Source organism: Populus trichocarpa, chromosome 17 (assembly GCF_000002775.5).
Source record: "Populus trichocarpa isolate Nisqually-1 chromosome 17, P.trichocarpa_v4.1, whole genome shotgun sequence".
NCBI classification, from domain to species: domain Eukaryota; kingdom Viridiplantae; phylum Streptophyta; class Magnoliopsida; order Malpighiales; family Salicaceae; genus Populus; species Populus trichocarpa.
In genome coordinates, this window is record NC_037301.2 from 1,973,753 (window position 1) to 1,996,076 (window position 22,324).

At 33.0% G+C, this 22,324-nt stretch overlaps 3 protein-coding genes across 5 annotated transcripts; 2 read left to right on the forward strand and 1 right to left on the reverse strand.

Annotated features, from left to right (window-relative positions):
- The first annotated feature begins 7,681 nt into the window (after window positions 1-7,681).
- Window positions 7,682-11,622, forward strand: LOC112323250 (protein FAR-RED ELONGATED HYPOCOTYL 3). 2 transcript variants are annotated; one of them, XM_024593050.2, is made up of 3 exons: window positions 7,682-7,813; window positions 10,008-10,564; window positions 10,965-11,622. In XM_024593050.2, coding segments are annotated over exons 1-3 (753 nt in total). In that variant the 5' UTR covers window positions 7,682-7,812; the 3' UTR covers window positions 11,160-11,622. The 2 variants fall into 2 exon arrangements, with proteins under 2 accessions (XP_024448818.1, XP_024448819.1); XM_024593051.2 differs by lacking the exon at window positions 7,682-7,813 and adding an exon at window positions 7,838-8,222.
- A 778-nt stretch (window positions 11,623-12,400) lies between these two features.
- LOC18106910 (uncharacterized) lies at window positions 12,401-16,017 on the forward strand. Of its 2 annotated transcripts, none has more exons than XM_006372802.3 (5): window positions 12,401-12,561; window positions 12,752-13,309; window positions 13,990-14,145; window positions 14,296-14,662; window positions 15,586-16,017. In XM_006372802.3, exons 2-5 carry the CDS (start codon window positions 12,755-12,757, stop codon window positions 15,588-15,590), a joined length of 1,083 nt encoding a protein of 360 aa, XP_006372864.1. In that variant the 5' UTR covers window positions 12,401-12,561; window positions 12,752-12,754; the 3' UTR covers window positions 15,591-16,017. The 2 variants fall into 2 exon arrangements, with proteins under 2 accessions (XP_006372864.1, XP_024443989.1); XM_024588221.2 differs by having other exon boundaries at window positions 12,444-12,561; window positions 12,728-13,309.
- Window positions 16,018-20,024: 4,007 nt separating this feature from the next.
- LOC18106912 (acetyl-CoA-benzylalcohol acetyltransferase) lies at window positions 20,025-21,341 on the reverse strand. The gene has a single exon (XM_006372804.2). The coding sequence runs from the start codon at window positions 21,339-21,341 to the stop codon at window positions 20,025-20,027; it is 1,317 nt and encodes a 438-aa protein (XP_006372866.2).
- Between the last annotated feature and the right edge of the window lie 983 nt (window positions 21,342-22,324).

Below are 22,324 nucleotides of genomic sequence, written 5' to 3' on the forward strand. Positions count from 1 at the left end.
TTTAAAATATATATCAAAGAACCATCTCAACCTAAAAACTTAAGCTGTTAGATGAGATCCTAAGATATGATTTATATTATCTTTAACACACCCTCTCAACTGAAAGCTTTTTGGACTTGAAACTTGCACAAACCTACATTACTTTGTGCTTAATTTTTATTAAATAAATGGGGATGATGAGATTCGAACTCGCGACCGTGCCTAGTCATCAAGGCTCCGATATCATATTAAAGAACCTTCTCAACCCAAAAGCTTAAGTTGTTAGGTGAGGTCTCAAGATATAATTTATATTATCTCTAACAACATGTGAGATTATAAAAAATAAATCCATTATGTAATCTAAGAAATTAAAAAGAAAAATGACTAAAACTAAATAAGGAGGGAAAATTAATGTTCCCTTCGTCAAAAAGAATTGTTCCAATTAATAATTTTTTTAAATTTATTCTCTAACATTAAATTTATTGTCGATTAAATTTTATAATTTATTTTGGTTTATTTTTTTTTATGTTATTTCAGTCTTATGACTCAAGTCACAAGTTTTATGAGTTAACCTGATAGACCTGGATTTTTTTTGTTCTTTTTTGTGATTATTTTTTTTTTCAATTTCATCCTTCATCATTTGAGTAAATTGAAAATCAAGCTTCATAATTTATTTTGATTTATTTTGTATGAGTTTATCCTAATCTCATGACCTGGTTTGTGAATTAACACGGTTGGCTCAGGTTTTTCAGGTCTATGTTTGAAATTATTCTTTTTTAATATCACTTTCATACTTTTAATTTTTGGACTGATTAAGAATTAAGCTTCGTAATTTATTTTAATTTACTTTTTATAAGCCAAAGGTTTGACAAGTTAACCTAAATCTTTTATATCCCTTTTTTAATTATTGTTTTTTAATTTTATCATTCAACATTGAATTGATTGAGAATTGAGTTTTATAATTTGTTTTGATTTACTTTTTATTGGGTTATCCGGGTTTCATAATCCAAGTTTAACTCGGGTCTTTTTGTATTTTTTTAATTTTATTCATTAACATTGAGTTGATTAAGAATTAAACCTCAATATATTTTTTTATTTGCTTTTCATGAAGCTATAATGTTCTAATGACCAAGGTCGAGTGTTTTATATATTAACTTGGGTTGACTCAGGTCAATTTAATATGTTACTGTCTCAATATTAAAAAGAAATATATAATTTTAAAGTTTCTTTAGTCAAACTATATTTTTTTGTTATCTTATTTATGTTGTCTTTTAACTTGTTAAATTGATCAAATTATTTTAAATAAATTTTTACACAATTTAAAATATATTTTTTTCATGAAAATATGTCAGCCATGTCTATATATATATTTTAAAATTTTTCAAAAAACATTGATTGGACTCTATGCGTACCGTGTGTAAATGATTTTGGAATACCTATGCAAAGAATGCAAGTTTTCCAAAATAAGAACGAACAAAGTTTGTAAACAAAGAAACAAAATATTTTGTCATTTTAGCAAAAGAAATCTTTCCACCATGTTAAAGTTCACGTGCTCCTTCTAGAAACTCACGCGACTTGTAGTAGATTCTACAGTTTTGAAGACCCAACCAACAATTTGTTTGCCTTTTTTCCAAACGACAATCAACATCCTGACCTGTAGGCTGTAGCTATCCTTGGAGGCTCTCTTGTCAACACAGATTCCCAGATTGAGGGAATAGCAACAGCCGGATTTATTTTTTTATTTTAAAAAAACACCAAAACTTACTCGAAATTTATTTAAATGTATGTTTGGTATTGTAGTAACTGTTGTTGTGTTGTGGTTATAGTTTGAAAAAAATTATTTTTATAAAAAGTATTTTTGGTTAAGGTTGATTTGATATTTATATATATTTGATTAAAACTGTGATTAAAATTGAGGTTGAATAAAAAGTAGTTTAATATGTTTAGTTAATAATGCTTTTGAAATTGAGGTTATAAAATAATTTTAAAAAATATATATTAATATTGATGGTTTTTAATTTAAATATTGTAGATTTAACCATAGTTTTAAGACCGGCCCGGTCCAAGGCCCAGGTTCCGGGTTTTGACCGGGTCACCGGGTCGGCCGGGTCAGTTCTTTTTTTAAAAAAAAATCAAAATGACGTCGTTTTAGAAAAAAAAAAGTCAATGGGTTTGCAACCGAGTCTTGATCGGGTCTTGCCGGGTCAACCGGGTCGCCAGGTAAACCCGCCGGGTCAGCCGGGTTTTTCCTTCCCTCGTTTTTTCTTCAACCCGGGTCAGCCGGGTCCCGGGTCGACCCGCTGGACCGGGCCGAGTTTCAAAACTATGGATTTAACTATTGTTATTATATCATGAAATAAATAATACTTTATATAAAATATTTTTTATTATTCCATTAAACTATCTACAATTCCATCACGTATGAAATACATCCGACAATGACTACAATTTTTTTGGTTTCTTAAGCGCGCAACAACATCAGGTAAAATATAATCATGAACAAAATTGGAATTGCGATCAAATTCTGCAAATACTACGTCATCAAGTGATCTTTGTCTAATTTAGTAGTGTCATTGAATAATGTTAAACACTAGTTTTTCAAATAAAACACAATTAAAAAATTAAAAAATAATTTTTATTTTTTATTTTACTGGGTCATACTTGGTTCAATGCATTTTGATTTTTGAACCGGAACTGGTCGGACCGGAATAATAAAGCTGGCTACACTGTTCACGTAAACAGTGTAGCATACACTGCGTGAACAGTGTATGCTACACTCTACGTTGTTCATGCTAATTTGTTTATGCTAATTAATTAGCATGAACAGTGCGTAACAAGTAGCATTTTGCTGCTTTTCCTTTCCCTGCGTCTCGGACGCAAAATTACGTGGAATCTATACACAGTAAACTGTGTTTTTTTGTTAACTAAACAAGTTGCATCTACGTTTTAAACAAAACGTAGATGCAACCTTGTTAACAAACAGACCCTAAATCTAATCCAATATATATATCTTAAAATATTTTTAATAAAAAATATTTTAAAAAATAACTTCCATCTATTTTATTTTCAAACATACTCTTCATCATAAAAATCTTATAAAGAACTTATTTCACAATTAATTTAATTGAGTTGATATTTTTATTTAACTTATCATCTATACCTTATGTAGAAATCTTGTAAAGAACTCATTTTACTATCAAGATCATGTTGACTTGTCATCTATATTTTATTTAATTTTAGCTATTATATTTTTTATTTAAGAATCTTTTTATTCTTATCTAATCTTTGTTTTTACATATTCCAATTAGAAGAATAATTTTTTGGTATAATTTTTCAATAATAATTCTAGAACTAATAATGATCGGGAAACCTACTAATCCCTTGCTTCATATAAATGATAAAATAAATTTTATTTTATAGATTATATTCTCCTACTATTTTAAATATATATTTTTTAAATTATCACCCGTGGTGTTTTTTTTTAAAATAACTTCATTAATTAATTTAGAATATTTTTACTTGTTAGTATATTGTCTATCAATATTGTTTTTGAGATAAGAGAAATATGAACAAAATCAATATGATATGGATCAACCTTTCTTCTTGCATCAAGAACTTACCAATCTCCTCTTTATTTTTATTCGGAAGTTCTTTATGTGTTTTCACGTCTCTTCGAGACCCTGAAAAATACAAAAATCATCACTACAAAAAGATAAAAAGATAGCGATGACCCCTTCAGTAACTATTAGATGGGTCAGAATCTGATTCACATAGAAAGAAGTCTTGAACTTCAGAATCATCTTCAGCATCGGACAATCTTCCAAAGGTGGAATCAGCTTTTATCTCTGAAAGACCTGGGGAGAAGCTATTGCAAGGCAAATCATTGTTTTACTTTACAGGTTTCCCAGATTCCTCGGAGTCTTTTTGCGCAGGACTGTCGAAGATTGATGCGGGATTCCTCTTGTTTGAGTCACCGTAGAGTGCATTGTGCCTGTAGTCGAGCTCCGATTCTTTTTTCCGAGATAGCAATGAAGAGCCTCACAGTCTCGAGCGACTGTTCATACTAGTTTTGAATACGAGACACATCAATGTCAATTGTCACCATCGTATACAAAAGCAACAACGTTAACGGTAAGAAGAGAATATGCCAGATGCAATGTTTCCCTTTCCAAGATAATAGAAAGGGAGGCTGCAAATGGTAAAACAGAGGCGAATAAAGTATCCTTGCATGGTACGTTCTTCTTGAGCAAGAACACGAGCAAAATCACCAATAATGGTATCACAAAGGCCATATAAGAGCCGAGCTGAAAATTAATATAATAGTTCTGCGCATAAAATCATGCAGTGGAGTTTCAAGGACAACAAAAGGTTACAAATTAAGAGTTCAAAAGACTCACTTAAATTAGTCAAGAACACTATTGTTTCCAAAACCTGGATTTATGATGACTTGATCGTGACTTGGTATTACCTGAACCAGTATTGGCATGCAAGACTACAGCCAGAAATCGGTTGACGGGTCTTTAATCTCATCCTAGAGGTCGCAAACTCCCTGTTGCCGGAGAAATTGTAGTAATTATTGTTGAATATTGTAATAGGAAATAAACTAGAAAAAATATAAGATTTAATTTAGTTCGATAATGTATCTATATTAACAAAAGTGAGAAGTTTTAAATAGAGTTACATTATATATATTTATAATAAATCCTAAATCGTCTAAGAAATCCTAGCCATCTAAAAAATATCAATAATTTTTTATAATACCCTTTATCGTACCGCAAGGACATTACTCACAAACCCCTAACCTATTAATCATCTATGGTAATAAAACAACCAATAAATCTTAGAAAGACATACATCTTCGTTCCACTTTGCTTCACTCGATACACTATAAGCTATAAGCTACAACAATCTCTTAAATAATATATAATGGGAACAACAATGGTAAGTTGATGCCAAATACATCATACTAGTATATTAACCCACGCTCCATAGCAGATCAGTACCAATTTTTTTAAAATGTAAAAAAATATATTAAAAGTATAGAGAATGCATTAAACGTCTCGAGTCTTACATTCATATTAGATCCAAGTACCTTGAATGTAATAGCATTGCCAGATCCAATCAACTTAGATTTGACAACTTGCCAAACACACCAAACCCAAGCACCTGGGCTAGCAACCATGCCAGGTCCGTCCCTGGATCTGACACCAAACATGGTTGCCAGAGCCAAGGCGTTTGAGCCCGACATGGTTGCCAGGCCAAAGTAGCTTGAGTCTGGTATTTTTTTGGGCTTGGCCTGACATAAGTCAACCTGAAATTTTTTTAAAAAAATATTTGAAATTTTAATATTTCATATGAAAATATTAAGAAACAATCTATGTGAATATAAGTTAAGACTATTTCAAAAAGTTTTTTCATCTCACATTGAAAAAACATAATTTTTTTCTTGTGAACATAAAGAGTGTGTGTGTGTATATATATATTAATGGGTTTCAAATCTTATATTGAAAATATAAAATATTTTTTTAGTATTTATACAATAAACTTAGATATGGGTTAGTAACCAACTGAAAAAGATGAAAAAAAAGGGGTCTCTGACTAGGGGAAAAACACATTTGAAAAAAAAAGGTCTCTATCGAGTTCTGCTGGGTCACCCGGGTCTCGGGTTGACCCACCGTGTCGGGTCGGATTTCATAACTATGCTTAAACAGCAAAAAATGAGCTTGAGAGCATTAATTATAACTTATTCCGTTCTTCTCTAGTTCAATAAAACCAATTAATTGATTCTTAAAATTTCAAAATATAGATTTAGGTTTGCTTTTGCATTGTCATTTTTAAATATTTTTTAATTTTATTTTTGACCCAGGCGCCTGAGCCTGACAATCATGCCAAGCGCATGCGTCTTTTTTTGAGTGCTAGACCCAAGGCGCTTGGGTCTGGCAACCATGCCAGACCCAAACATGGTTGCCAGACCTAAGGCATTTTTGCCAGATCGAGACGCGGGCCAATCGATCACCGACGACAACCCAATCACTATCTGTTTACATGCGCCACATCATGTGAAAGAGGGCACCGTTGCACATTTAGTGAAACGACGGATGATCAAATTTGGCCACCGAGAAGTGTCACACACCTCTCTTTAATGGCGCGGATGCTACCCTTTTACCGGGGAAGAAAAAGAAAATCAAAGAAACATTTTGTGAGAAGATGAAAAATTAAAAGTGAAACAATTATCATAATTCACAATAAAAAAATCTCTGGATCTATATTGATTTTTTCACACCATTTAATTTTGGTTATAATGAAGCTACATAGTACTACGAGGACATTTCAAGTGTTCAAAGAAGTCACAGTGCAGCCATGCTATTGCATCGCAAATTAAAACACAGACTGCACAAACACCATAAGCATCTGGAAAGAGGAAATCTTAGGCAGCTGATAGTGTTGGAAGCTGCAGCACCAGCACGCACCTTCTTTTTCAACAACATATCCAGCGCGTAACTTTTGGCTGCACACAGTTCTTCCCTCTATAAAATATGATGGTACCTTTGAACATGGTTCTTCCCACCACTCAATCTGGCATGGCCAAATTTGCAAGAAGATTTGCAAATGACCTTTACAGTTTCGTGCTTCTTTCAGTGCGCATATGCATATTAAGAATGACACCTCCAAATAATCCTCCTCTGCCATCTTTTTCATGAAAAAACCGCTCTGCTCACCAGTCAATTCTTTTGTTTTGACCTCAGGACCCTGCATTTTAGGAAATTCATGCCGCTTGAGTCTTTCAATCACTTTGTCTTCCTTAATTTTGGCCTGTGATTGATCCTCACATTCGCTCCTCAATTCTTTTCCATTACACATGCAAGTAATAGAAACATTGATTCCTTCATCTTTTTTGCATGATGCTTTAATTTGTTCTTTTATCCTTTTGTTTTTAATATGTTTACCATGGATATATCCTTCATATTTAATGACGCAATCCACATGCGAGTGATCACTCTCAAAAACTACACCACCATGAAGACTCTAAGTCTGTTTGAGATTGTAATAGCGGTTGCGGTTTAAAGTATTTTTCACTTACAAATGTATCAAAATGATGTTTTTTTTTTATTTTTTTTAAAATTATTTTTGAGATCAGTACATCAAAACCATATGAAAATATAAAAAAATAATTTTTAATAAAAAAAAATTAAAATTTAAAAACGATTAATTTGATCTACCCTTCTTGATTTTATGATATAATTTTTTTTTTCTAAAAACAAGTTATTTAAACAAAAAAAATTCTACTTTTAAAAATTGAATCAAAAGATGTTTAGCTTGTAAGTGAGTGTTTGATATTTTTTGTTTTAAAATATATTAAAATATTTATTTTTTGTTTTTAATATTAGGATATAAAAACCATCAAACGGAAACATAATCTACGGGACCTTTTGATGGATGAACAATACCATCTACAAATTCAATTAAAAAATGGGATTGAGAATTTGATTATCGGATGAGTTCCAATTGGGGGGCAAAATTACAACAACTTTTAGTTTGGTACTGATTTTAACTATACTCAATATTTAAGAGACCAAGAGGAGAGATTTATAGATAAGTTGTGATCATACGTGTAAATGTGCACTCTTCTTACCACGTGTTGACCCACCACTCGTTAAAAATAGGAAATCTTGACTTCTTCTTTATATCGAGTCCAATCAATGTTTGCCACGTCACCTTTACCTCGCGTCCCCATTCTTATTAGCCTGAACTCGCACTTTCCTCTTTCTGTCTCTCCCCTCTGTGTGGCTTCCTGGAACTTTAGCCCTAAATCGATCTTTGCAATTTTTTTCAAGTAAGTAAAAATTCTTATCAAGGTTTTAATCTTTTATTAGCTTATTTATTCATATTTTTTATTTTAATCTGGATTTTATATTAGTTCTTTAAAATGGGCTGTGAGTAATAAATAAAGAACTGATTTTTAATGGGAATGGAGTGTATATTATGGATTTAGAGTCTGTTTGGATTGTGGGGAATCAAGGGAGTGATAAAGTTTTAATCCTTTTTATGGAAGTTTAGATTTTTTTTTTTTAATTTCTATCATTTTCTTACTTGCTGTAATTATTTTTTATTATTTGGATATTGGTGGCAATTAGAATTGTGGGTTTAGGGTTTTAATGCGTTTGAATATGAGTTTTGTTTGGTCGCTGTGAAAATGAGCGGAAAAGGGAGAAAAATGTTTTTGTTGTGAGAAAAGTTCACCAGTAAGCAGAGGTTTGAGAGTATCAATTTTTTGTTTCTTTTAATGATTGATTGGTCTTGAGTGTTCATTAGTGTGTTTTAATGTTCTGTTCCTTGTTTTTTTGTGTGGAAAATTTCAATTTTAATACATATGCAAATAGTAAGGAAACTATTTGCATATGTATTGAAAGTTCTGTGAGGATACTGAAAGAAGAATAAAGAGAGATCAATTTCTTGGGAATAATCTCGTTTTAAGCCTTTTCTCATTAAGGTTGAAAAATAACTAATTGACAAATACAGGTGCCAACTAACTCTACTTGGTTAGAGTCTAGTGAGCATTGTAATAGGTTTGGCATCGAATCCTTAGCTGTACTATAGAATTTCACTAATTGATTTATGCAAAGTATTGATCCTGTTATGAAGATTAATTGATACGGGTAATACGTGTATGCTCTATTATGGAAACTTTGCGATTTTAATGCATGAATAGTTGCAATACATGGTCTAGATCTGTTTTTCTTTGCAAATAGAGCTGATCCGATTCGTTGGTGTAAAGATTCAAAGTCTGTACAAACCAGTCATACAATGAATCGATTTTGGCCACTGCTACTATTTTCGTAGCTTATTCTTAGGTAATAAACTGGAATTTTGCTTGTTTTAGTTAAATTTTATAGGAATTGTGTCATAAACAGGTACGCTTTGTTTTTCTATGACTAAACAAGCTTTGCTTTTATTTTTATCTCTTAGTTCTTCGTAGGGCGCAACTTTGCTTCTTCCTTGGTTCCTAAAACCGCTGTTTGCTAATATAGTGATGAGTCCGTAGACTATAAAGGAGCTACATGATGATGTGGTTACTATATATGCAGAATGCCTTTTGAGGCTGCCTTAGCCCTGCCTACTTCTATTGTCTGTCTTACCATATCTCCAACCATAATCTTTGAACATATTGCTGGAGTCTATCTTGCAAATAGAATAAAAGAAACCCTATTTGTGAGAGACAAGCAATTAGTAACAAGCAAAAAGCCTAATTTTTTCAATAGTGGCAGGGGGTGCCAAGACAATTTCAAAACCCACTTGTGCTCATAGATTGGCCCAACTGTTCATCCTCCCAAGTCATTTGTTTTCTTTTTAACTCTATGACTACATGAGCAAAAATAATGGTTTAGGAAAGAACAATGTCGGAGTTATGAATGTGAAGCAATTAAATATAACAATGTCGGAGCTAAGTTTGTTTAGTTTTGAAGAACTAGAGGTGCCCATTTATAGATCAAATTCAATTAAATATTACTATACTTGGCAAATTCTAACTAAATTAGCCAAGAATAAGCTATAAAAATTGACATCAATGAACAAAATTGATTCCTTATAAGACTATTTCATAACCTTTTTGACACATTCTACCAGACAACTCAGCCCAACTCTCTCTTTGCGAAGAAAAACGCAAATACACCAGGTAATGCATGTATGCATGCATTACAGCTGTGAAAGGTTCCACAGCATGTATGCATGACTCAATTAGTACGACTAAGGCTAACACTTACTAGACAAAGGCCATGTGGGTTTTGTTATGAGGAAAGATTGTTAGGCTTTGTTGTTTTATGCCATCTGTGCAATCCCTTTGTTTACCTGGTTGAAAAGAATTGCTAGAGTTTTTAAGTATTCAGTTCATTAAGAACATTATGGCTTAGAGACTGGACCCTCAACCTTTTCATCTCTATTCAAAGATATGGCCTTTAATAGCATGTTTTAGCTAATAAGATGTCGTGTGGGCATGAAAGTCATTGAAATAGTTGATGTTGTTTTTGCAGTGGACTTCATCGTTGATAATGATGCTAATGGTGATATAGCTGGAAATGTGGCTGTGGACATTGCTAGGGCTAGAGATGAAAACGAAATCGTTGAAAATTCTGTTGAAGGAGAATTTGAACAGTATGATCATAAAATGGATAAAGAGTCTTTGGCTATAGATATGATCCCAGATGCAGTTCCAGCTATGTCAATGGTTGCTGCAGATGAGCCATACATGGGACAGGAGTTTGATTCAGAAGCATCTGCACATGCATTTTACAATGCTTATGCCACACGCATAGGATTTGTCATCCGTGTAAGCAAACTTTCTCGATCAAGACGTGATGGATCTGCTATTGGCCGAGCGCTTGTTTGCAATAAAGAGGGCTTCAGAATGCCTGACAAGCGTGAAAAGATTGTAAGACAAAGGGCAGAAACAAGGGTTGGTTGCAGGGCAATGATTTTGGTGAGAAAAGCAAGTTCTGGAAAATGGGAGGTTACAAAGTTTGTGAAGGAGCATACTCATTCCTTGACACCCGGAAAAGCTCGAAGGGATTGCATTTATGATCAATACCCGGTTAGTTCTTGCGCCATTATCATTAACTTAATATCAGCTGATTGAGTTTTGACATCATAAAGTAATAAATTCAAAGAGTGAAATTGATCAAGTTATTTACTGGGATCCAAAAACTTGATAATGAGGTCCATAAGCATTAAATTAATATCAGTTTAGGAACTTAAGAACCTATGGACCTATAATTTTGCTTTCAATTGGTCCAAAGAACTAGGCGACTGAGAGTTATGCATTCTTTTTGAGATGCTATTAAATTTTGGATGCAATATTTTAATGTTAATAAGCTGTGCTTGTACACATCTCGAAGGCTGAAAAATCTCTATGATGTACATGTAATGGCCTTCCACTGGTTTATTTTTGTTGCTGTTACAACCAGTGTTTTTTCTTTCCTTTTCTTTTGCAGAATGAACACGATAAGATTAGGGAATTATCACAGCAGCTGGCCTTGGAGAAAAAGAGAGCTGCGACCTATAAAAGGCACCTGGAATTGATTTTTGAGCAGATTGAGGAACATAACGAGAGTCTATCAAAGAAGATCCAACATATAGTACACAGTGTGAGGGGCATGGAAAACAAACCACAGCAGAGTCAGACATAGTTCCAGCATTATTTGTTCCAGAGCACACAGTTCAGATTGGTATACAGAATGCTGCTGGTTGTAAAGCATACTCTTCCTCTTGGCTTAGATACCAGATGCTGACCTTGTTCTAGCGTTTAGTTTTAGGTGTCTAGTTAGTTTATTAAACCATGTGAAGATGTTTGGTTCAGTTGACATTCATTTGAATACATTGTATAACTGTGCTCCTCTTTCTGGAGCACATGGTGAGCAGGAGAAATAGAGAGTTCTTGTACAGTTCTTCTGGTCCATGTTTGTCAGAGGATTAGCCAAAAGATAAAAAGTCCAGTTCATAGAGAGCATAGGCGTTGCCATGGTAAGCTGAAAATAATACCCTGTTTCCATTTTTTTTGGAAGCCCATTTGAGTCGTGTTCTTTGTATAGCATATGGATGATTTTTGGTTTTGCTCTTTATAGTTGTTGAATATCATTATCGTTAAATCCATTGTATTGAGGGTTCATATTCTTCTTTATGGTCTAAGAATTATGTTTCAAGGTTCTGAATCCTTGTTGAGCCAAAAAAAAATAAAAAAATAAAAAATAAAATTGTAACATAAGTTTTGTAGATCACGTATATATGGATTCCACTTTGTGGGACTCGCAAAGATTGAAATTATATTATAAATCATTATTATTGTTTTTACATCAACAAATTACAAAACCAATGAATTTGAAAAGATAAAAAATTCAGTGATAAAAAATATTAAAGGGATAAAAAAATATGTTCATTGTTGCAATCCACGGTATACTAATAAAATTTTTAGTCTTGATAGATTCAACAACTTTCATTTTAATTTCTACAGTCTTAAATTCTATAATATCATCTTTATACATTTCAAAAAACACTAAGGATCAATGTGATCCCTGTCCATTATAACCCGTTTGAAAGTATAATAACTTTTATTTTTTTAATACTCTTTTAAAGTATATTTATCTTAAAAAAACATTAAATTAATATTTTTTTAGTAATTTTAAATGATTTTGATGTGATGATATAAAAAATAAAATAAAAATCTAAAAAAATTATTTTATTTTAATGTTTTTTAAAAAAACCTACTTCATGATACCATACACCAATCAAACCTAAAGAAATTTTCTCTTCTAATCATTTTCTTCCAAACTGTTATACATATAATAACATCACTCAAAAACCTAACAAAAAAACCATATCGGAAGGTTTTAAAAAATTATAATTAATATTGGGAAATTCCACCAAACTACAGGGATTGAAATGGAATATTTCTGAATCTATAGGAGCTAAAGTATAGTTTACGCTTAAAAAAAACACAAAGAACAGGAACAAACCCTACTGTCTGTCTTTCTGCAGTTACTGACCGTTATCTTCATCTCCCAGCTCCCAGCCTCTCATTCTCGGTCGCCACAGGTAAAGCTCCAAACTTTGCAACCCCTTGTAACAAATTCTGCATCCCCCCCCCCTTAACGCACAGAGAGAGAATTATCTATTGTAATATGAACATAACCCTTCACATGAACTTGTAAGTCAAGGCAAAACATAGCATAAAGTTTTGATCTTTTTATGAAATTCACAGGTTCCCTTTTGATATTTTGTTCAGAAAATGAAGAGAATGATAGCACTAGGATTTGAAGGTTCTGCAAACAAGATAGGAGTTGGGGTTGTTACATTAGATGGGACAATTTTATCAAACCCAAGACATACTTATATAACCCCACCTGGTCAAGGTTTTTTGCCAAGAGAAACAGCCCAACATCATTTGCAGCATGTTTTACCACTTGTTAAGTCTGCTTTAGAGACCGCAAAGATAACCCCAGATGAAATCGATTGCCTTTGTTACACTAAAGGTCCTGGTATGGGAGCACCTTTACAAGTGTCTGCTGTTGTTATTAGAGTTCTTTCACAGTTGTGGAAGAAACCAATTGTTGCTGTTAATCATTGTGTTGCTCATATTGAGATGGGTAGGATTGTTACTGGGGCGGATGATCCTGTTGTTTTGTATGTTAGTGGTGGGAATACTCAGGTAATTGCTTACAGTGAAGGACGGTATCGGATTTTTGGTGAGACTATTGATATTGCTGTTGGGAATTGTTTGGATCGGTTCGCCAGAGTTTTGCAGCTGTCTAATGACCCTGCTCCTGGATATAACATTGAGCAGGTATATTGATATTAGTGAGTTCTTTGAGATTTCTGTTTGAGGGTTTGTTACTTCCATTTTGTTTTTGGTTTCATTAAAGTTTTGCTTGGCTTCATTTGTTTTATTCCTATTCTGATTAATCCTTGTGTGCATTGAACTGATACAAAAATAACCCTGATTACAAGTTTTATGTTTCGTTGAAGTCCTTTTTTTTTCTGGTCAAGTCATAATTCTTGTTCTTGTACTTTCATCAACAATTTAAATAAACATACAAGTTTGAAGCCTTGGTTGTGAATGCATAAATAATAGGAAAACTGGTGGCTCATCTATGTTGTAGTTATGTTTCTTGAATTCAAGCTTGATAGTCATATTGCACTCTTTGTAGCTTTCATGTTCACATAATATGAAGCAATTAAAACATTATCAAGAGGATATTGGAATTCATCTTTCGTGGCTTTAGTTTTCGAACAATTAAACCTGTCATTTTATTTTTATTTATCGGCTTATTATTCTTCCTTCTTCCCCTGTTTTAGTGGAATTCATATCTCAAGTTTAGTAGCTCTCTACCAGGTTTTATAAAATGCCTTTTGATACCAGTGGACCTAAAGTTCAGAATACTAATGAGCTAATTTTCATGCTCAGTACTTGAATTACTTTGTGAAGTGCTTCAATAGTTACTTACATAATGTTGTTGCAACCAGCTTGCTAAGAAAGGAGAGCAATTTATAGATCTTCCTTATGTTGTCAAAGGGATGGATGTTTCTTTTAGTGGAATATTGAGCTTTATTGAAGCCACCACAGAGGAGAAGCTTAAAAATAACGAGTGCACTCCTGCAGACTTGTGCTATTCCCTCCAGGTAGACCATGCTAGCTGTTAGTAATATGTCTTTGAGTGGAAGAATCTGAATCATTCTTATCCTTTTTTTTTTTTTTATCATGTCACAAGTTGCCTAAGTACATATATCTTGTCTTAATGTATTAGCTCATCATCTTCTAAAATTGTTTAGGAAACAGTGTTTGCTATGCTTGTGGAGATCACAGAACGGGCAATGGCGCATTGTGATAAGAAAGATATTCTTATTGTTGGCGGTGTGGGTTGCAATGAGCGCTTGCAAGAGATGATGAGAATAATGTGTGCTGAGCGGGGTGGAATGCTATATGCAACTGATGATAGGTATTGCATTGACAACGGAGCAATGATTGCATATACTGGTCTCCTTGCTTTTGCTTATGGTGAAACAACTCCACTAGAGGAATCAACTTTCACCCAGAGGTTCCGAACTGACGAAGTGCATGCAATTTGGAGAGACAAAAAAGAGCTGGCCAGCGTGACTGGTATTGACGAACCTGGAGACAAAATTGAAGAAAACCAAGGTATGCCTTTTTTGGTCAGATCAAAAGATGACTTCATGCTTTTTTTTTCTTCAAATTGTTCGATACAGTATACCATTAAAAGTAAAAGGTGACTTACAGAAGTGTGCTACTTTTTAGTAAGATGCATACACTAAGACCAGATCGTTTACTTTGATTGCACTCTGCTCGGTTATTGGGACTTTTCATGCCCAGGGAGATATGTTTTATGGGTGGAAAATATTTTATTGATTAATTGGCTTGATATGCCTTCCAACTTGATGCTTAAAAGTATGAACTGGGACATTTTTTATACTATCTAGAAAAGATCTAATTTCTTGCAGGTTCATTTGCCTATGGACTTCTCTGTTTTAGTTACTGGAGATTGATACCCGAGTAAAACAGTGTAGAAGTGAAAGGAATATATAGAAGCTAGATGTTAAAGCCAAGCTTACTGATTGACTGTCTATTAGGTAGCTGGTTGATGCAAGGAAGTTGATTGGGCTTCTATCTGATTCATGAGTCACCATATTATGATAACAATTTTTTGGTGGCCTTTGTATTCACCATTTATCTACACAATGAATGATGCTTCAATCTTTAAGAGAGTGATTCAGGCTCCGGGTCTGTTTTGATGGTGGTTCCCGGTAGCTTCAGCCATTGTGTTCGTTTGTATGGAAAACAAGAAAGGAAGCTGAGGGAATGGAGTAAATTGTGGGTGGTAACTTGAAACAAAACTCTGTTTTTTGGTTATCTCAGCTTCCTTAGAGACTACCATGTATAGGTTTTGGTCTTCTGGCCTCTCTTTCTGCTACTCACACATTCCAGATCTTACATCTTTGTGCATCTTACCTTATTTTACACAACATATTGATATCATGTAAGCATCATATATATCGGTGAGTTCTACTGCTAGTCTTTTGACCTAAGTGTTCTTGTGTATACAGGTTGAATTACCTGATGTAACTTCGGAGATCGAGTCCAATACTCACCCACTGAATAGGCTCTTTATGGAGAGTGGAAATCAATGCAATGTCTATCTAGGTAAATTTTCAAGTAATCTATCAAAAGATAATTGGTGACCATACCACGGGCGTTGCTTGCCAATCTTGCAGATTATACTGTGGTACAAAATTTCGCTGGAGTTATTCATGTCCCTGTGTGAGATTGTTGTGTGCACCTTTTCTTTTGCCTGGATGATTTCTCTATCGAAGAGTTCATATTGTTATCATATGAATATAGTTTTTCCATTCTAGAAAGATTATGTTGCTGATGAAAGAATGCAGCTCCATGAGTGTAGTGGATGAATGTGACTCAAAAGCTGCAGGGAGCTGTGATTATGTTCCCTGATTATTTTAGCATCTGAGGGTTGTCTATGATACCAATCTCCTCTCCTGTCCTATGCTCTAAATCCATACCAGTGGGAGCAAATTAACCGAATTACACGGAATATTTGTAAAAACCGATATGAAATTAACTGAACCGAATGCTTTTATGAATTTTTCTGGATAACCAGAGAAAGGCCTAGGTCATAGGTTAAGAGGGTCAATACAAGTTGATCTAAGTCATCGTATGAATAAAAATGATTTTTGTCATAATTTTAAAACTCAACTTGAAAATTGACCTGAAACAATGTTCAGGTCATGAGTTGAGAGGGTCAACTTGGCTAATCCAAAGTGTTTTAAAATTATTTTTTTAAAAAAAATCAATGGGTTTTTGACATGCGTTATTTCTTGAGTTGACTTGAGTTTTTAACTGGATCAGATCGAGTCAATCCTTCCTCTATATTTTCTTAAACTTGGATTAGTCTAGGCTTCATATCAACCCATTTAGTTTGTGCTGATTTTATAACTAGAGTTATTATAATATTTTTAATTTTAACACTCAATATAAACTAAAATAAAAACAAATATCAAACTATTTTTTTAAATATATAAGTTTGACAACAATATATATTAAAGGTAAAATAAATCTTTTTATATTTTATTTTGTCTTATGCACCATAACCAAACATGATACTTAAATAATTACTTTATTTTTTACATCACTATCAAATATAATTTTGTTTCAATCTTTTTTTTCATTTTATCTCCTCTATCTTTACTTCTGTCTTTTTTTATTTCACAACCATAACAAAATCTTATTACAACTTCAAGGGATACAATGATTAATAAGATTTACTTTATTTCTTGATTTTCCGAAAGTACAAACTTTATGAATTATAATTGGGGAAATTTATTAAATGTTTTTGAATGTACCATGTTTATATTAAAAATGTATCCTTAGGATTATTTAATTAAAAAATTAATCTCAATTAACATCAAAATTAGACTTAAAATATATTTATCTTCAAACAAAAAAGAAGAAGAAAAACACTCATGATTCTTGAAAAAAAGAGTGCTTCCCCCCCCTTTCCAACCTACATAAAGTAATCACTACCTAATTATCTTAATTCTTACAAAATTTTTAATCTTATTACTTATTATCTATTTTTTATTTAATGTGGCTTGCAATTATTTAATTCCTCGAGTAATTTATATAAAAAAGTACATTTTAACCATATTGTTCCCTTTGATAATGTTTTAGAAATTAAAAAAATTACTGATGTAACATTTGAATTTACGATCTTTTATGACAAGAAACACAAAGAATACCACCATTCGGATTTCTGCCTACCAAACCTGTACTGCCACTGTGTTTATCACCAAGAAAGTCTCCATCGAAATTAATTTTGATGGAGGAGGCTGCCATGAAACCTGCTAAGGCTTGTCATATGAACCTAAAAAAAGAAGCCTTTTTAACCAATTTGATGTAGGCAAGCTGCCAATGCTCAGATTCCAGGCATGTTATCGATCAATGCTATTCCATAGCATAAAGGAGAAGAGCTGGAATTAGAAGTGTGTTCTTGTTCAAGATTTCAGGTTTGACTCTTGCTAGATGGAAACAATGCTAGGTGCAAATAATTCTATGAGGCCATCGCTTTTGGGCAAAGTTTACGTCTTAATCGTGGTTCACTTGCATGAAACTCCGAGGATCTGTGTACACTCATGATAAGTCGAGCCTTAACCTCGATACCTGGAGCTAATTCCAAAAAAAAAAAAAACCTGTTTTAGGCATATAAGTTGTAATTTGTATATATGGAATATGTAGAAGCTGGTTCTGTTCAAGGGAAATCAATATTTGTTTTTCTTAAATTTGATTCGCAGGATTCGTTTGATTTTTGATGACCACGTTGTTGTTTCTTTTTAATTAAGAGCAATGAAATAATTCAAAAGATACATTCTCTTGCCTTTGTGCTAGAAACATATTTATTGTCTTTATTATATGTTTTAATTTAAAGTTAAGAAGAAAATATTTATACCAAGTGAAATACAACACTTGAGAAAATTAATAAGACACTTTAAATAGAGCTACAATGAATAATATGTAAGTTAAACATTAGAGACTTAATCCTTGCCTTTATTTATTAATTTTAAACTTGCTTGTGTACCCTATATTAAGATCGGCATTAAATGAATATTAATTCATAAATAACTGTCATATTGCACCCCTTTTATCATCTAAGCCACATATATATAGGAGTATATGCTTCACCATCAAAATAGAATTTTAGCCCCAAATTATCTAAAAAGATCGCAATGGCAAGGTCTAACAACGTTTCATTCGCGGTGCTTCTGTTCTTGGGGATAACGTTAATAGCCTCTCCTATCCTTGCCATCGAGAATGAAGATGAATCAACCGAGGCTGGATATATTGATGACAAAAATCTAGCTGCATCACCAGAAAGTTCCACGGAGGTTTTGCCAAGTTTTTTGAAAAATTGTGCAAATACGATTTCAAAGTCTGCCGGAGACAAAGTCTTCAATTACATATTTGGGGATGAAAAGAACCTGGACTACGATACTTGCAGTGAAGTCACGGGATCCGGTAAAGAATGCAACGATGCTCTGGTGAAATATGCTGCTGAAGGACCAATGTTTAAGGCTAATTATGATTTTTATTTGAAAAGGGGCGATGACCTGTATAATATTTGCTTGGCTGTGTTCGTGGATTAGGGCACATATTTGCTTTTCATATTTATCAATGTCAATGATTTTCTATATTGATTGTTTCGATATAGTATAATGTAATAATATGTCCGGATGCGATACTGGTTAAATTAATTTTACATCACATGGTATTAAAATTAGTGTCCTCTCATCATTAAAATACTCATGATCACATCTAATTATATTTATGAAAAAAAGAAGAAAAACAAAGGTGTTTTATATTTATTTCTATCATGAAGTTTTAATTTATTGTTGTTGGTTGTAAAAACAATATGATATTCTTCAAATAAAGAACTCTAAACTTGTACAAAATGAATTGGTACTAGCAAGTGTATTCGCGCAATATCCTTGGGCTTCTTTTTTTTTTTTTTAAATATATTTTTATTTGATTTTATGAAAATCGAAATAGGTATTCGTAAAAATCCATGATTTAAATTTTATAGAAAAAAAATATTTTTAGGTAAAATTATCTTTTTATTCATGTATTTTTTTTTTGTTTTTGACAAAAACATGTTATTATTATTATCAGCATAGTTTTTTTGAATAAAAGCTAAAACAAATTAACATTAATTATTCAAAAATAAAAAGAAAACTTTTCTTTAATTAAAGCTCTCTTTTCTTATTCATGTTATTTTGTTTTATGAAAACACCTTTTTTTTTTAACAACAATATTCTTTTTTAAATAAAAACTGATCATGATCACCTTAGTTTACAAGTGGAATGCTCATATATTTTTTAAATAAAATGGAGAATGAAGATTCTCAACCTTCCAATTGATTTTGTAGAGCACAAGCAAAAGCATCAAGATCTGTAGATGACTGATTGATTTATTGATCATTTTCATAATCATGAGTCTGTTTGACACAATTTATATAAAGAAAAAGGACTATAACTCTTCATAGTCATAATTTAGAAGTTGTTTTTGATAAATAAAATAAGTTAAAATGAATTTAAGTTAATTAGATGAGGTATTTAAGTTAAAATGAAATGTACAAAAGAAATTGAATGATTTAAAAGATAAATAAAAAAGAAGAAGATGAAATTGATAGAAAAAACATCTCAACCCAACCCATTACTTAGCCCCAATTTAAAATTAAATTATGTGAAATTACTTTAACATAATTATTTTAAAATTAAACTTAATTTTTATAGATAAATTAATTAGGATTTAATAATTTGTCATCTTCAAAACGATATCGTTTATATATAAAAAGTACATAAAAAGTAGGAACGCGAAAAGAAATTGCTATGGTTTAGATTTTATTTATTTATTTTGGGAACAGTTGACATTGCACAAAGTTGAGAAGCTGTGAAGGGCAATAATCTTGTAATATAATTTAGACATTATTCTTCAATCGAGAATCAGTGAGGGCAATAATCTCAGGGTCTTGTTGAAAGAGGATCATGCCCTTTTCCTCTGCAGTCATCCATACTTCAACTCCACCATCTTTGGTGTCCAGCAAGTTCACCACTGGTACTGGCTTATGGGGACTGCTCACCCATGCAGGCTTCCCCCAGCCAAAATCCATTTCATAAATCGGGAAACCACACCAGCTAGTAAACGTATACACATCTATCTCACCTTTACTTGCTTCCTCATTCCATTCACTGAAACTCCCTGCTGCTCCCAACAACAAATCATCATAGCTTATTGCGTTTCGGCAATCCGAAACGGCATCCCTTATCGCCTGCCTTACCGGAATGACCAGGTCAGGCAACCCCATTTTGCTCTCGTCTGCCTCAAATCGAGCCATCGAAACCCTCAACATGTTTCCGAAGCAATTTGGTGGTAGTGGTAATGCTGACCTCTTTCTCATTTCCACTCCATGAATTAAGGCAGATGGCCTCAGGTATCCATGCTTAAGTTTAGCCACCTTAATCAGAGCCCTCCATACAACTGCGGTCACTACTTGGACTCGCGAAGGTTGGCCTTTCCCTCCTTCCAAATCATCATCTCTTGTTCTGGCAATCACTTGCAGGTTGGCTACTGCAGACCTGCTAAACACAAAAGTTCTTGTCACGACCCTAGCTCCATTTTTAACCGGAGTTGCTTTCAGGATTTGAGTTGTCTCTCTTGTCGGAAAGAGGGATGGCAGAGCAAAACTCGGTCGGGGCACTTCATCAATACCAACTCGACTTGTTGTTGCCCATCCATTGACAAATGAGGTTAATGTCGCTGCATCACATATCTTGTGTGAAATGCGCAAGCCGACAGCCAGTCCACCGCACTCGAAAGTGCTTACTTGCACAGATACTAATGGACTTGTGGGTGATGCAACAGGATACGGAAGAAACTGATTCAACTGCTCAGGCTGCAACTCCCCATTTAAAATTTGAGAGAGTCGTCCACTTACTTCAGCTTCCAAATATTCTACCCCTTTATCGTTGCAATCGATCAACAGCTTTTCTTCATCATATCTCCCTGCCACCGGATAGTAGAGGGTTAAGATTTTGGATAATGATTCCTCCAACTGCTTTCCTCTTTCGGAATGCTTGGCTCCTTGAATGTTTTCGTCAGCCGCGTAAAAATATGTTAATCCTACATAAACTGGAGGAAGAAGCTGATCCAAGGCCGATATTTCGCAGCTTCTAAGTTGAGGTGGGGTTGAAGATGATGGAGTAATGAATTTCCTGGAAACAATTTCAACCCTCATGTTCTCCAGTTGTGTGCCTGGTTGAAGAGACAGATCTTCTCTTGGCTAGACCTTAGAGTTGTAGACAAGTTTCATAAATATTATTGCAGTTTGAACTTATTATCTGTACCTTAATAGATTAAAATGAAGATATTTGTAGGTTTATTCTTCAGTTGAATTTTCAATACCTTTAAAGTAATTAAATTACGAGTTTTCTTTTGGTTATTAATTACTTTTAATGTTACATTATTATACTTAATGTTTGATTTTTTTATCTTCATTATTTTAACAGTACTTGGAAAATGTCAGGTTCTTGATAATCATTCTGATTTTCTATTAGAAAAGAAAAACCAGAAAAAGAGAAGGAAACTGAAAATAGAAAAGGAAAATTGTTTTCCTTATCAAATCCCATATTTCAATCCCTCAAAATCACAACCACATAAAAACAGAAGCTACAAGAAAAAAAGCATCTAGTTGCAACTAAATAGAATTTTATAAAAACTGCTTAAGATCAATTCTTATAACTTATTCATCACAACCACATAAACAAAATGATTGATGCACACATAACTACATCGTTCAGAGTTATGCCTCAATCAAGATTTTGCAATGTCTTGATTTTGCAATGTTTCATGTAAGTTGATTGATGGGTGAACGCATGAGTTGCATACATGTAGCATGCTTCTCAAGACTAACCATTATAACAAAAGCTATATATTATGGAAAAATCACTGTAGATTAAAAAGAGATTTTTTTATTATGAATTGTAATAGTAATTTCATTTTTAATTTCTCATTTTATTTTTGTACGAGACATTTCTTTAATTGTTTGTGTTTTTTCTCTTTTTTCACTTTCATGACAATTAAAATACATAATTATCCTCTGTTTGTTTGTGTTTACTTGGGTTAGACAATGGTTGGGGCTAACATGGCTGTCAGATCCAAGACACTTAAAATGCTCTCAATGCTTTTAATATTTTTTTTACATTTTAAAAAAAAATATTG

Bases quoted from the DNA above. Each gene is read 5' to 3' on its own strand.
- LOC112323250 (XM_024593050.2), top strand. The intron at 10,565-10,964 runs GTTAGTTCTTGC...TTTCTTTTGCAG, and splicing joins GCATTTATGATCAATACCCG to AATGAACACGATAAGATTAG.
- LOC18106910 (XM_006372802.3), top strand. From the start codon at position 12,755: ATGAAGAGAATGATAGCACTAGGATTTGAAGGTTCTGCAAACAAGATA. The intron at 13,310-13,989 runs GTATATTGATAT...TGTTGCAACCAG, and splicing joins CTGGATATAACATTGAGCAG to CTTGCTAAGAAAGGAGAGCA. The intron at 14,146-14,295 runs GTAGACCATGCT...AAAATTGTTTAG, and splicing joins ACTTGTGCTATTCCCTCCAG to GAAACAGTGTTTGCTATGCT.
- LOC18106912 (XM_006372804.2), bottom strand. From the start codon at position 21,341: ATGAGGGTTGAAATTGTTTCCAGGAAATTCATTACTCCATCATCTTCA.